The sequence below is a fragment of the Dama dama genome, chromosome 14 (assembly GCF_033118175.1).
Source record: "Dama dama isolate Ldn47 chromosome 14, ASM3311817v1, whole genome shotgun sequence".
Classification (NCBI taxonomy): Eukaryota; Metazoa; Chordata; class Mammalia; order Artiodactyla; family Cervidae; genus Dama; species Dama dama.
This window is the reverse complement of record NC_083694.1, coordinates 10,585,218-10,601,057: the sequence shown is the minus strand read 5'-3', so window position 1 is coordinate 10,601,057 and position 15,840 is coordinate 10,585,218. Positions and strand designations below refer to the sequence as shown.

Below are 15,840 nucleotides of genomic sequence, written 5' to 3'. Positions count from 1 at the left end.
ATTTTGTTCCCTGAAATGGAAATTAACTTAATTTTGGACTAAAGGAGTATATGCTGTGATTCTGTTGTATTCTTTTGTTGTCTGAGTAGTGTGCTGCGGTTCTGTTCAGGTGGTTGTTGGGGTTCATTGCGTGTGGCGTGTGGCGTCGCAGTCTGCCGCCTATGTGCAGTGCAGGGACCTCAGCACGAGGGCTTCCTGTTCTCTCGGCATTGGTGCTGCTCTTGTCATACGTTTTGCTCAATGCATGTGTCCCAAACACCACAGTGCATTGTTCTTACTCTTGTTTAAACATCTAGGGAAAATTCTGTGTGCTATTTCCATGCCTCTTCTTCCCTGTTGTGGACTTGTGTACCCATTTTTTTTTCTCTTTGGCCTGACTGACTTACTGTTTTGTTTTGTTTTTTTAATTTAACGTTCTTTTAACATTTCTTTCTGTTTAGGACTGCTGCTGTTTCTTTCAACATTTTTTTTAATTTTCACTGGATATGGAATCCAGACTACCTCTTTTTAAAGTGTGATATACCACTGTCTCCTTGATTGCATTGTTTCTGGTTAAAAATCTGCTGTTATCCCTTTATCTTTTTTTGGCAGCACCTCGTGGCTTGTGGGATCTTTGTTCCCTGATCAGAGATTGAACCTGGGGTCCTTGGCAGTGAAAGCACAGTTCCTGACCACTGAACCACCGGGGAATTCTCTTTCGTGTCTTTAAATGTGGCTTTTTTCCTTTGACTACTTAAAAAGTTTTCTGTATTGTAGGTTTGGGACTACTTAATTATCACATAACTTGGGAGAGTGTTCTTCATGTTTCTTGTGCTTGAGTTTTTGAGGGGATTTTGGGTCATAATTTTCAGTGAATTTAGAAAAGCGTTGCTTCTGCTTCCTCAGTTTTTTTCCCCCCTTTTCTCCCTTTTCTGACCTAATTACTTGTATTCATAATTGTTCAACAGCTCACTTATGTTCTCTTTTTTTTGGATTGATTTTTTTTTTTCTGTTTTTTTTTTTTGGATAGTTTCTGTAGTTCTGTATGTAATTCATATTTTCTCATGTAATTATATTCATATTGAATTGGTAGTCTTGAACATTGTATTTTTTACCCTTACAAGTTAAACATACAGTCCATGTCTCTCTTTGTTGAATGTATGGAATGGTTGTATTATTTTGATGCCTTTTCCAGTCCTGCAGTTGTTTTCAGTTTAGACTTCTCATTCTGGTTCACATTTTCCTGCTCCTTTATATGCCTTGTACTGTTTGGATACCAGACATGGTGCATCTTATGTTGTTGTGTGCTGGATGTTTTTGTGTTTTTCTAAATTTGCTTTCGTTTTGTTTTGGGACACAGTTAATCCTTTGAAGCAGTTTGTTTCTTTTGAGTCTTGATTTTTTAATTTGAAGAATTGTTGTTTGAACAGTGTTTAGTTAGGGTTTAAGAATTGTTGTTTGAACAGTGCGTAGTTAGGATAGTTACTGCCCACCATTGTTGAGCCAGGACCATTTTGACTGTTACTCCATCTAACGCCCCGTAAATAGGAGGTTTTCAGTCTGGCTGTTGGGACTAGGTTCTGCTCTTCATCCTGTGTGGGTGCTGGACTCTCTTCCCTCTAGGTGGTTCTGTTCCTCGCTTTAGTTTCCAACTACTTACGGGCTCATCAGTCATCTGCCAGAGTACTCGAGGGGGCCTGTGCAGCTCTTTCTTCTCAGGCACTCGGGCCTCTGAGTCCCTGTACTCTTTGACCTTGCTGGAATCCCGGCTCTGTTTTCTCAAATCAGGATATACGGGAAGTTTTGCCTGAGTTCTCTTCCCTGTGCCGTGTTGGGAACTTTCAAGGCTGTAAATTGCAGCCTTTGTAGGGCTTAGTGAAGTCGCTCAGTCGTGTCCAACTCTTTGCGACTGTATGGACTGTTGCCTACCAGGATCATCAGTCCATGGGATTTTCCAGGCAAGAATATTGGAGTGTGTTGCCATTTCCTTCTCCAGGGAATCTTCCCGACACAGGGATCGAACCCCGGTCTCCTGCATTGTAGGCAGACACTTTACTGTCTGAGCTACCAGGGCTTGCTTACTTGGTTTTCATGTGTGAGAGATCATTGTCTTTCATTACTTGATAGCAGATAACGAGTAAACTATTGTTTCATGTATTTGACTGATTGTTTCAAGGTAGGAGGGTTAACCAGTCCCTGTTACTTCATCTTGGCTGGAAGTAAAACTCCAGTGCTTGTCCAGTGCACGTTTTGATTATAGTTTAGAAAAGTGCTTGAATTTGGCTCATGGTATGCTGGTGTGCTTTAGATTTTAAGGGAAAGTTGCATAGTGTTATATAAAATGAGTCAAATGCTGATACATGTTGAGCATCTGCTATAAAGTACTTTCATACCTAATGAAATAAATAGCATACTACATAATACTACCATGTTTAAACCTGCAGGAATTACTGTCTTTTCCCCACATGTTGTTTAAATGTATTTCAAGATTGTCATCTTGTGATTAGAGTAATAATTTTATCAATGCTGTTAAGGTATCCAAACTCTTTTTCTTGTTTTTACGTTGTGAGAAATGACACTAAACTTATCATTTTAATGAAATCTATACTTTCATTGTTAAGTCTGTTTTCTTTATTACTTCTGAAAGCATAGCTTCTATTTGCTATTTCAGTGCTTTTTGAAAATGAAGTAAAAGAAGGAAAATGAGTACTTCAAAGTATTGTTTTATCTTCCAGACTTTAAAAGGGGTATATGTTTATGTGACACATAAATGTCTCTGTCAGCTGTAAAATTGATATGTTGTACATTATAACATAGATTTGAAACCTTGAAATAAATTTCAAGGAAAACCTAAACTTTGGATTCTTTACGGAATGCAATTTTTTTCCCTGTCTTTCAAGGTGTTGTGTGCACATGGGTATGGGGATGTGTGTGTGTGTGTGTGTGTGTGTGTGTGTGTGTGTGTAATTTGCATGCAGGATGGGGAGCGTTAGCAAATAAAAGTCTCATATAAAAAGCTTTTTTGTGGAGGGAGAGCAGAGAAAGGTTTATTACAGGGCCACACAAGAAGGACAGGTGGCTTGTGCTCAGAAAACCCAAACTGCTGGGTTTCAGCAAAGTATTTTTAAAGACAGAGTGAGGGAGGGGTGTCCCAGGGTATGTGATCAGCTTGTGCAGAATTTTCTGATTGGTTGATGGTGATCAATCAGAAAGGCTGTATTAATGAATTATTTGGGTAGGGGAAGAGATTTTTAAAAATATGAAAAATATTTTGCATTATTCCTCCTAAAAAATTACTAATTTGCTTATAGTGTAGTATTTTTATGTTGACTCTTACATGGTTATAAGTTACCAAGTGTGTCAGTTTTATGTATATGGAGGAAATCTTAATTATTGCCACTTAAAGTATTATTACCAGGAAGTTATAAATGTAACAAAATATTTTATAGTGTGCTCAAGAGATCCTTGCTGTGAATATTAAAAAAAGATGTTGCTTTCAGGTCTCTGTCTGAAGCTATGTCAGTGGAAAAAATTGCTGCAATCAAAGCCAAAATTATGGCTAAGAAAAGATCTACCATTAAGACTGACTTAGATGATGATATAACTGCCCTGAAACAGAGGAGTTTTGTGGACGCTGAAGTAGATGTGACCCGAGATATTGTCAGTAGAGAAAGAGTGTGGCGGACGCGAACAACTATTTTACAGAGCACAGGAAAGGTAATTAAAATATTTTACTTCTTGTTTGTTAGTGTCTGTGTGTGTTTCAACTACAGTTGATTTTAAAGTTGGTTAAAATTTCCTGTGAGGAGGAAGTTTCAGATTTGTATCTAAGAGAGCAGTAATCATTTAGCTTTCTAACTGACCTGTTTACCATTCCATGCTAGTGTATGATTGGTGGTTGATCACCAGAGAAGCTGATGAAAAAGTCTGAGTCAAAGTGTGAGTCCCTTCCTTTCCACCTTGTTTGTAAATCCAAAGAGATTTACAGTTTTCTTATTGGTGAGATTTTTTGCTTAAACCTAATGAACAGGGACTATTGATGGTAAGCTCTCTGGTCATTAATACCAATATTAATTTTTTTCCTCACAAAGTAGAGAACTTAATGAAAATGGCCCAACAAACATTTATTGGGTGTATTTGATACATTCTCTTCTGTTGGGTGGTTGTGGCAGTGTTTGCTTGTTCCTCATTAATGGAGTTGTGTTGGGCTGCAGGATGGTGGGTTTTCTTCATTTCCTTTCCCCTCTCCTGTCTTCTCTCGTTTCCTTTCGTGATTATAAACAACTGCATTAAAAAAATCCTTGTACATAACACCTTCATGCATTTATGACTACATAGCAGAGGGATTAATTCCTGGAAGCCAATTGCTGGTTAAAGGAGACATGTACTTTAAATTTTGAAAGATAAGAAGTTGAAAGATACTGGATATTCAGTATCTTAATAGATCTCCAAAAAGGTTGAATCATTTCTGTTTCACTTACCTATTTTCACCTCTCTTTTCCTCCCACACGTCTGAATTTTCTCTTAAATGTTAATTCTTCACTGAGACACAGTTCACAGTGATGATTTGGTGAGAAGATTTTTTAGAAGTTGTGAAAGTATTGAAGAAAGTGAACTTCGTCATTGGTCTAGGCGGACTCATTTTGTTTGCACATTTTTTTGGATTCTGGCCCTAAGTTTACTGTGCTGTTTTAGTAGAATAGCTACTGGAAAAGAATATATATAGGGAAGAATTTTTTTCTCTTGTACTTTGACTTGTTTTGTAGAGCAGTATAACCTCAGATTGGAGAAGGAAATGGCGACCCACTCTAGTATTCTTGCCTGGGAAATCCCTTGGATGGAGGAGTCTGGTGGCCTACAGTCCATGGGGTTGCAAAGAGTTGGACACAGCTTAGCGACTTCACTTTCACTTTCACAACCTGATATGCAGATGACACCACCCTTATGGCAGAGAGTGAAGAGGATCTAAAATGCCTCTAGATGAAAGTGAAAGAGAAGAGTGAAAAAGTTGGCTTAAAGCTTAACATTCAGAAAACTAAGATCATGGCATCTGGTCCCATCACCTCATGGGAAATAGATGGGGAGACAGTGGAAACAGTGTCAGACTTTATTTTTTTGTGCTCCAAAATCAGTGCAGATGGTGACTGCAGTCATGAAATTAAAAGACGCTTACTCCTTGGAAGGAAAGTTATGACCAACCTAGATAGCATATTAAAAAGCAAAGACATTACTTTGCCAACAAAGGTCCATCTGGTCACGGCTATGGTTTTTCCAGTGGTCATGTATGGATGTGAGAGTTGGACTGTGAAGAAAGCTGAGCACCAAGAAACTGATGCTTTTTGAACTATGGTGTTGGAGAAGACTCTTGAGAGTCCCTTGCCTGCAAGGAGAGCCAACCAGTTCATCCTAAAGGAGATCAGTCCTGGGTGTTCATTGGAAGGACTGATGCTGAAGCTGAAACTCCAGTACTTTGGCCACCTCATGTGAAGAGTTGACTCATTGGAAAAGACCCTGATGCTGGGAGGGATTGGGGGCAGGAGGAGAAGGGGACGACAGAGGATGAGATGGCTGGATGGCATCAGCGGCTCAATGGGCGTGAGTTTGAGTGAACTCCAGGAGTTGGTGATGGACAGGGAGGCCTGGCGTGCTGCGATTCATGGGGTCGCAAAGAGTCAGACACGACTGAGCGACTGAACTGAACTGATGTCAAGATTAAGAGTTATTCTCCAGAGTTTAGAATTAGAAAGGAACCTGAGAACATGAGTAAACCTTAAGTTTTGTATTTAAGTGATCTGTTGATGAAAGAAAGTGAAAGTGAAAGTCACTCAGTCGTGTCTGACTCTTTGCGACCCCATGGGCTGTATGGTCCATGGAATTCTCCAGGCCAGAATACTGGAGTGGGTGGCCTTTCCCTTCTCCAGGGGATCTTTCCAATCCAGGGATTGAACCCAGGCTTCCCACATTTCAGGCGGATTCTTTACCAGCTGAGCCACCAGAGAAGCCCAAGAATCAAACTGTTGTCTCCTGCATTGCAGGTGGATTCTTTACCCACTGAGCTATGAGGGAAGCCCTCATAGATAGATCTGTTAATACTCATTTTTAATGCCTAGGGTGGCTAATAGTATTATTTACTTATATTATTCTACCAGTATTCATTGTAATTTTTGAAATGAATAAATTTCTTTGAGCTCTAGGTGGCAGGAGTGTACCACCATTTCAAAACTTAAGTGTTGTAGTAGAATTCAGCGTTGTTGGCACCAATGTGTAATTTAAAAATAAGTTAGCATTAGAAGAACTGTTTTTTAGCTAGGTTTGCTTCTGTAAGTATTAACGTTTTTAAAAATCAAAATGACGATTTTGACTGGTAGTCCCTCTGTATACTGTTTCCATCTGACAAACTCTTAAAAAAAAAGCAAAAAACTTTCAGTTGCTTATTGCCCTGAAAGGCCCTATGATTTTAAACAGATCTTCATTATTACCATATATCAGGGTTTCCTTATTTGCCGAGTTTCTTGAGCAAAAGCTTGTCTTTTCAAAATTCTATTGTAAGCACCTCACAAAAAAAGTGTAATTTTATAATACTGTTTAAGACATACTTTTAAATTTACACACACTAATATATAGTCATTGTTGAAAAATTGATAAAAGATGACTAAAAGAAAGGTATAATAATCACTTGTAATTCCACCACATAAAAATAGCTAGTAACATTTTAATTTTTTCCTAGAGTTTGAGTCTCTCATGAAATGCTTTATTTTTAAAATAGTGAAATTTGCTTTTCATGTTTTCAGCTATTTTCTTAATAGGATTAAGATTTTATTTGCATTTGTCACTGTGTTTACCTTCGCCCTGCTGGTGCAAAAGAAGTGGTTAGTTAACTGCTGGCATCTTGGCGTGAATTAAAGCATTGACACCAATCTTTGCTAGTAGCCATTTCATTCTTCACCACTAATGATGTCCTTGATGAAATTAAAAAAAATTCACTGATTTTATTAAATCTTAACCTTTAAGTATATTCTTACCAGTATTTTCTGTGATGAAATCAGAACATACAAAGCAGAACACACAAAGCACTTCTGCATACCAAAATACGATGACTGTCTCTGTGAAAAGCACACGTGCATTTGACATTTTTTGGAAAATGAGGGAGGAAAGGCTGTTGCTTCAAGAAATGGAACTGACACTGTTTTTTTGTCAATTAAAAGAAAGTCAGAATTTGGGAGGTTTCTTTTTGCTACTGAGGCCATAGCAGTTTCCCAAGTTTAACATAGTGTCACACTTTCTTGTCATTAACATTTTGTGCATTTTGGAAGATAGTTTTTCATAAAAACAAGTTATTTTTACTTGGAATACCTTTCACCCTCATTTTTGAAGAAATTAATATTTTTAAAATATTTCAATTCAGATCTCTAATTTGAAAAATATTATAACCTATATAAACAAAGTCTCTTTGGGGTGTGCCATAATTTTTAAGAGTAAGTGGTTGTGAGATGTATGTTTGTTGTCCTAAAGAATTATAGGAACTAGTAAGGACTATTACTATGGCAGTGGTTAAAGTTATGTTTCGGGCTGTCTCTCCTCTCGTATCCATGTTTATTTGTGTAAGGTTTATGTAACGTCCACCAGCAGGCAAATGGGGGTACTGTCTGGGGTTGCCTTGGTCCTGGCCTTCACAAAGGTTATATTCTTCAACAGGAGACAGAATGTTGCTTAAAATGGTAAGTGATTAACAGGCAGAGTTAGAAGAGCACCAAGGGAACTGAGGGAGCATCTTGGGTGAAAGAAGAATATTTCATGAAGGAGTGGTCAGATTTGTCAGCTTTGTTCAGTGTTGCTAAGGTTGTTCATGTATAAGTTGTTATGTTTTTAAAAATCTTTCCAACTTTCACAGCTTTGAAAAGTGCATGTTGACTCCTAACAAACAGTATCTTGGAACTTTCAACATCTCTTATCAAGTGTAGCAGTCTGAAATTACCATGGAGTTTATCAAGAAGAGACTTTAATAGTTGATTTCTTTCAGAAGAATTAATTTCTTCTAGAACTAAGAAGCCCCCTTGACAACAAATGTGCTCTACTTTTATTGTTTTTAAATGTTACCTTGTTTCCTGCTTACATTTTTTGAATAAATGGAGAATATGGATGAATTTATAGCCGGTTATGTACTTTAAGTAAAATGAAAATAAGTGAATAACATTGGGTTTATAATAATTGGTCTTTGGATGAATTTCCTAGTAGTAGTTGATTTTTACTTTTGTGTGTAGTAATCATGCTTCATTATGATTAGTAAGGGAAGAATTAATAGAGAAAACTGAATCTGAAATTGTTTATTAAGTAAACTTATTGTCTTTGCATATTTAATTTTAAGTGGACTCAATAATCTAAATCCATTTCTGTTGCAGAATTTTTCCAAGAATATTTTTGCAATTCTTCAGTCGGTAAAGGCCAGAGAAGAAGGGCGTGCACCCGAACAGCGACCGGCCCCAAATGCAGCGCCCGTTGTAAGAACATTTTGTTGCTTCTGTAGTTGTTTTATTAAAAGTGATTATTCAGTGTTGTAATATTGAAAACATCTTTAAATATTTGTTTGCTTATTTATTATACAATTGAGACATACAAAATTATATTTTTTCAGGTATACAGCACAATGATTTGACATTTATATATATTGCAAATTGATCAGAACCAGAAGTCTAGTAACCATGTGTTACCATACAGAGTTATTGCAATATTATTGGCTGTATTCCCCATGCTGTATATTGCATCCTTGTGACTTAATTATTTTATACTTGGAAGTTTGTACCTCTTAATCCCTTTTACTTGTTTAGTTTCAACTCCTCCCAACCCCTGTAATGACCACAAGTTTGTTCTGCATCTTTCTGTGAGTCTGTTTCTGTTTTGTTTGGTTTGTTGATTTGTTTTCTTTTTTTAGATTCCACATATAAATGAAATCTATGAAGCCAGTTTCATAAGATTCAGCAAAGGAAAAATAACATGCAAATAAAACCTTTTTCATTTTATAATTTCTATAAGTATGTCAAAATTTGGTAAAGTACTAATACAGTCTTTACAAGAGTAAGTAGGTTTATTTGTTCATGAAATTCTTGGTGTTTAACCTTTTAGAGGTAGTAAATTTTTGCTAGCATTTAGATAAACACTTCAGGTGACTTGCTGGTCAGTTTTGTTTTTGTTTTAAATTGGAGGATAATTGCAGTATTGTGGTTTTCGACATACATCGACATGAGTCAGCCACAGGTGCACATTTTTAAGTGCCTCTTATTTGTCAGGCAGCGTGCTGACAGAGATATAAGATGTATGAGAGTGAAAAGCTTCCTTTGCACTTGCAGTCTAGTGGGACATACAGATAAATAAAAAAGGCAGTGATAGGTGCTGTTACGGCAAAACAGAATGTTTATAATTATGAATGGGTGGACTTGTTGAATAGCAATTGGTAGGAAACTTACATCAACTCCTAAAACAGTTCAGCTGTTATCTTTGTGACTGCATATTCTCTGTATTCTCATAATCATTAAACTACTTGAAAATTTTAATGTTTGGCATTTGACCGTGGGAGTGTATACCTAGTGGCAGCCTTGAATGAATATCTTTTATTTGGAATAATAACTGGGGTAGCATCCTATTGTAACAAAATGAAGCATGTTTCAGTCTTCACAAATACCATGAATTTCCCAAGCAATTTTGGGAATATTCTTTAAATATACTTTTTTAGTTTATCACAGACTTTCATAGAAAGTATCTGTGAATTAATTATACGTTAGATTGGCAAGTTTTTCTGAGTGTTTTAAAAAAACAGCTTTGTTAACTTCAGCTTTACACTGTACATTGATAAATGGGTTTATTGTCATTATTTAATATAAGGATTAATAATTTGAGAATAATTCAGTTAAAAGACTCCATCATGTCAGTTGAATATAAGGTTTGAATTAAAAGTTTATTTTTTGGGTTAAAGTAATTCAGGATTGGAGTGAGTTTATTAACTTTTAAAGAAATTTAAGTAATTATAATGAAATTAGTAAGTACACCCATTTTGTTTCTGTAGTTTCTGAGAATTTTGTTTTTTGCCTTGGTGCACGTTTACTTGGTGGTCTTTACCTCCTCCCTAGTTGAGATGGTTTTCTAGCTGTAAACAGTATCTTGAAAATCAGCTTCAGACGATTCCCCAGTTTTGTCTACTTCTTGTTTTGGTCTTATTGGCCAAAGTATTAAGAGGAAAGCTTAGAAAACAATAGCTTTATTGTGGTTTTTATTATAAGTATTAAGTAACAGTTTAGACAATATTGACATATAACTTAATGATGTTTTTCTGCAGGATCCCACATTGCGTACCAAACAGCCTATCCCAGCTGCTTACAACAGATATGACCAGGAAAGATTCAAAGGAAAAGAAGGCAAGTTACTTGATCTTTCTCTTCCTCTTGCCGTGGTTGTGCTGAACCTGAGAGGCAGCGTGACCTCACGTGCCGAAGCAGGAGTTGGCTAATGTCTGCAGGCCAAGTCTGTGCCACCATGTATTTTTCTGAATTAAGTTTTGTTGGAACACAGCCATGCTCATTCATTTTTGTATTACCCATGTCTCCTCTAGCACTGTGAGAGCAGTGTTGAATTGTGACAGAGATCGTGTGGCCTGCAAAGCCTAAAAATACTGTCTGGCATTTTACAGAAAAGTTTTGATGTTACATTAACAGAAGTCTGTCTGTTTCCTTCTGTGTGTCATTATGATACTAACAGTAGTAGTAGTCCCTATCTCTTCAGGGTATTGTGGGGATTAAACTAGTTAATCAAGTCCCCAGAATAGTGACTGGTGTGTATAATAAGCTGCCTATTGTTAGCCTTAATTCTGTTTCTCAGAAGTTTGTTTTAGGGTGGAAACACTACATACCAAATCACATTTCCCCAGTTGTAAAGGTGTGCATTGAGGACTTGGACACATAGACTGGAGTAGCCACGTGAGGACTGACTTTGTGATGGCTCCCTGGCTCATTCAGCAGTGAGCCGTTTCCACATCCACGAGGTGCTTAGTTGAGGGTGTGACTGATGTCTTGGACTCTTCATTGATCTCATTCATGAAAAAATGAGATAGAAGCAACTGTAAGGGTAGCATTTATGATTTCTTCCCTGCATAATCTGAAATCCCCATAAGTTTATTAAAGAGCTTGTTGCCTTGATGCAGTGAATTTTGTGTGCTTGTTTCATTGGCTGGATAAAAGTATGTACTGAACACATGGCGTAGAAAGTACGGTAGTTTGTCCTTTTATCCAGTTTTTCTCTTGGAATGACTTTTGTCAAGTAGGGGTTGGCAGGTTACAGCCCATAGACCAAGTCTGAGCCTCCTGGGGCAGAATCAGGCTATACTCATTTGATTACTTATGTTGTTCACCCTGCCTTTGCACTCCAACTGCAGAATTCGGGAGTTGTGACAGAGACTGTGGTTTGCAGTGTGTACAATATTTACCTCTCTGACCTGTCACAGAAAGGTATACTGAGACTCTGTTCTGGAGTGCCTGTCGATATTTACAGTGTTGCTTTTCTACGAATTACATAACATGTACTGATGATTGTTACTTTGGAACACAGCTTTTTATATTAGAGAGTTCATATTAGGACTAAATAATGGGGATTATAAAATATTTTTCATTTTATTCAGTCTAGCTTTTTACATTTCCAACCAGCTGTATGGCTTGAACACAGTTGTAGAGACAGTCCTAACCAGCTTCTGTACGTTGGGCCCATTGGTGTGTATTGTTTGCATCTTTGAGACTGGTATCCCTTTGAGAGTTTTCATCTTCACAAGTATGTCATTTAACTGTATATGTGGTAGATTCAGGACTTTGTTATTCTGTTGAGCTATCAGATATAATGTAGATTATTATTTTAGATTTGCTATTTATAATAAAATATATAAAATCTAATGGTAGCCTCACTTTCTTTACAGAAACGGAAGGTTTCAAAATTGACACTATGGGCACCTACCATGGGATGACTCTCAAGTCTGTGACGGTAAGTCACTCTGACTGCAGAGCTTCTTTTGTTCCAGTCATTTTATGTGAGTAGCAGATGTTGAAGGAAGTCTGTGTTCTCTAGTATTTTCTGTTTCAGACATTTATCTTTAATGACCCGTTGTGCTGACAGAGCTGAGGGGTCTTATTTGATTCATGGGTGTCTTTTCTTTTTTTTGGCTGAGTAAGTTTAAATGAAAGTTGTTTTGATTAACTTGCAAGTAGATTGGATGCTACTTGGTTGGAGATTTTAAAGTTAGTGATGAGATACGAGGTTCCATTTGGGAGAGTTCTTTGCCATAATATCTCATGTCCTTAAAATGTAATGTTTTACGCTCTGAAAAGACAGATTGTAGTAGTTCATGTCATGCTACAAATTGCTTACTTGACACAACTGAATACCTAATATCTGTGATTATAAGCCTTTGGCTCACTTTTAACTAACTTGTCTTTTTTATTTTTTAACCTCCTAAAGATCATTCTTTCTAGATGATCTGACCAAGCCCTGTTTTTAAAAAAAAATAAGTTTCAGTTGTACAGTGTTGTAATTTAACATCTGTGTACACTACTGAGTGATCGCCACAAGTCTAATTACCACACAGCCGACCCCCTCACCCATGTCTCTCACCTCCCAACTACCTATATTTCTGGTAACCACTCATGGTTAATGCAGTAATCTTTGTGAGTTTTTCTTGAGTGTTTTCATTTTTTTTTTTTTTTTTTTTTAGTTTCTGCGTATGAGTGCAATCACATGGTATTTGTCTTTATCTCTGTTTTGCTAACACACTTATTTTTAAATTGTCGTCAGATTTGAGTTTATATTATTGAAACTGTATGAGGACTCTTTATTTACTCAACAAGTGCTTATTGAGCACTTGTGTCAGGCGTTGCTCTGGTTGCTAGGGTTCTTGTTGTGAATAAACCAGATAGGACTCTCTAGACAGAGGGGTCAGAGAGGCCTCTCTGAGAAGGTGACAGCTGAGCAGAGACTTGGTGACGAGTGTTGTGTGAAAGACGTGTGGGGTCAGGACTGAGGCCCCATACGCTGCAGTGTGCAGGCCAGGTCACTGGAGTTGCGTGGGTGAGGGGAAGGTGATAAAAGGCTAAGTAAACCATTTTATGAGATCTACTTAGTTCTTCTTGACTTCAAAAGGTAACTCATAGCTGTAAGATTTAACTTAAATTCTCAAAGATTTATTTATTGACATTTATTTGGGGGCAGAACTTGCCTATTGGCCATTCCCCAAGTGAATTATAGAACTAACGCTGTTATGTAGCCATCAAAATAAGTTTTTTGTGGTTATTGTTGTCACTATTGGTTTTACTTTTGTCTCATCTGAAATGCCGTGAAATAGATTTCATAATTGAGCTTCTGTGCGAGTAGTAAAATCTATGATAGTTTTTAATAGATGCTTTTTGCAGAACCGTTTTTCTAAAATCCAAGGACAGCTTCTTAATTAAACAGGGTGAGAATGATGAGGCTGTACTTCTTATCAGAGTCTTTGTTCCTAAATATACTTGTAAGAGGCAAATTTAAACAGTTCTATGGCTTGTGATTTTACAGAACTGATCACAGAAACACAGTGTGTAGGAATACGGCAGAAAGACTATAAACATGGTTAAATTGCTAGTACTTTTAATGTTTTAATGCCAGGTTTGAATCTCTGTCCTGTTTGTGACCTGATTCATTTTAGCATTGTTAGAGAGTAATACACTGAGAACTTTGAATCTAAAAGCTTTGAAATTACTCTGATAATTGTTTCTTTTTAGTTGAACCTCTAACTTATCCTTTCAATGTAATTTCTCTCTTTTTTTAAAAAATTATTACCTGTTTGTGAGCTTGTGAGTTTCACCAACTTTCTACCTTATTCTCCAATTAAGAAAGTTTCTCTTGTGAGATCCATGCAAACATACAAAGCAATTAAGGGTATGTTAAAGGCTTTGTTGTACAGATATGACTTCCTTACTAATTTATGTGCAGCTTATTTTTGCTACCCTTGTTCTTCAGGGTTTTGAAATGCCTCATTGATATACATAGTTATTAAGGTTAGTTTCAGTCTACATTAGGATTGATCTGCATATCTTTTAAGTTCAAGATACTAGAGTTCTCTTAGATTTTAGACTAAACTACTAAGTCGACTTATGCAAACTAGAGAATTTTCGTGCAGATGAGTTTTACCCTACACGTATTATACAGAAGGAATTTGTGGGGTTTTCTTTCTTTTTTCTTTTTCCTCTACATCTTTTTTTGGCTGCAAAAAGGACTGTGATGCTTGAAGGATCTTAATTCCCTGACTAGGGATTGAACTCATGCCCCCAGAAGCGGAAGCATGGAGCTGTAATCACTGGACTGCTGGGGAATTTCCAAGCATATGTGTTTTGATAATATTTCATAAGAATCATAAGTTATTGAAATCTATAGAAATAAAGGCCCAGGCAGTGCATTTTGTAACATTTCATGAAGATAATTTATAGAAGTTTACTATAGAAACAGAAGCCCAGGCATCTTTAAAGTCACACGTTTGTGTAGTTGGGCCTCTGGTTAGCTTTTGAATTGTGCCAAGAAATGCAGGGGCACAGGACCTTTATGTTGAAGAGAAGCTGGGGTCTTTCCTGGTTGGGAGACTTCCTCCACGTGCATCACTGCGTTCTCTAATGTTTAAGAAATATTGGATTAAACATATTTTGTGGTACAGGAATCTCATCATTTTTGATTTATAAGTATCTTAATTGAAAGACAGAGTGTGGACTCTTTCCTGGGCTTCTTTACCCCCCAGGTTGGCCCCTTTCTCCCTCCTGTTGAGACCGCTGCAGAGAATTCCATGCAGAGTTGCGTGGAATCAGTTTAATTGAAGCAATCTTAGGAGTTGTGGTTTGAGAGTAGGAACCGTTTGCTATGGAGGACATCAGAGTATATTTTCATGTATTTCTTTAATGAAAGGGGCATTTTTACACTAAAAAAAAGTCATAAGAAAATGATTTTCATTGTATGGTAAATAAGAGGTGGCGATGAAGACCTTTTTTTGTTGGGTGGTAGCAGCAGCAGCAGCAAACCTATGGTTCCACTGGAGAGGGAATAAGATGATGTTGAAATCTTTCATCGAGAATCACTTTATTTTAACCTCCCCATCTAGCTTGTTTATGTGAAAGGGCCACATATCCTAGCCCCTGTTCTTACTGAATATCATTGATTCCTTTTGCTGTTTTTATTTTTGAGGAAACCTTTTGCACTCTGAAATCATACAGATCAAAAGCTTTCATTTCAGGTTGTTATTTGAAGCCACTCCAACACTCATCATAGTTGTTATGATCTCTTTTTTTGGGGAATCATTTTCCTGATAGTAAACTTGGGTGGATTTCCAGTATCTGTGCGAGAGGTCTAATAACATCACCATCAATTTTCACTTTTCAGAAGGATCCAGAATCGCAGTTTCCACAAAGTTACATTCTTAAGCAGGAGCGCACATAGCAGCTGCCTCATTCCGTGTTGTGTGAGGCTTCCTTCGATCTCAGTGGTTGTCAGCTTGCTCATCTGGGCTCGGATTGTCCTAGTACCGGGGCTGCTCTGGGGTTGGGGCCGGAGCCCGGGCCAGCGGGAGGCGGAGACAGCTGATGAAGACTTGGGACGTGGGACTGTCCTCCCTCCACTCTCCCTTCAGCAGATATTTGCTGCCTGCTTGTTTTCTGCTGGGCTGGGTGCTGGCGTGTCAGCGGTGAGCACAGCCAGACCTGTGCCCGTGGCCTGTTTGAAAATGGGCTGTTGGAGAGCACATGGCTCTCGTGCAGTTATGACTGTGCAAGGTGTGTGCAAACCCGTCGTGCCATGAAAATCTAAAATCGGAGGATT

The 15,840-nt window shown here is 37.5% G+C and overlaps 1 protein-coding gene across 1 annotated transcript in view; it reads left to right on the top strand.

Annotated features, from left to right (window-relative positions):
- The window catches only part of CDC73 (cell division cycle 73), a 95,964-nt gene that overhangs the window by 12,205 nt on the left and 67,919 nt on the right, over positions 1-15,840 (top strand). Inside the window, exons 7-10 of the mRNA XM_061160010.1 lie at positions 3,480-3,696; positions 8,379-8,477; positions 10,307-10,385; positions 11,930-11,994. Coding sequence (XP_061015993.1) covers positions 3,480-3,696; positions 8,379-8,477; positions 10,307-10,385; positions 11,930-11,994 — 460 coding nt within the window. The remainder of the gene's footprint in view (positions 1-3,479; positions 3,697-8,378; positions 8,478-10,306; positions 10,386-11,929; positions 11,995-15,840) is intronic.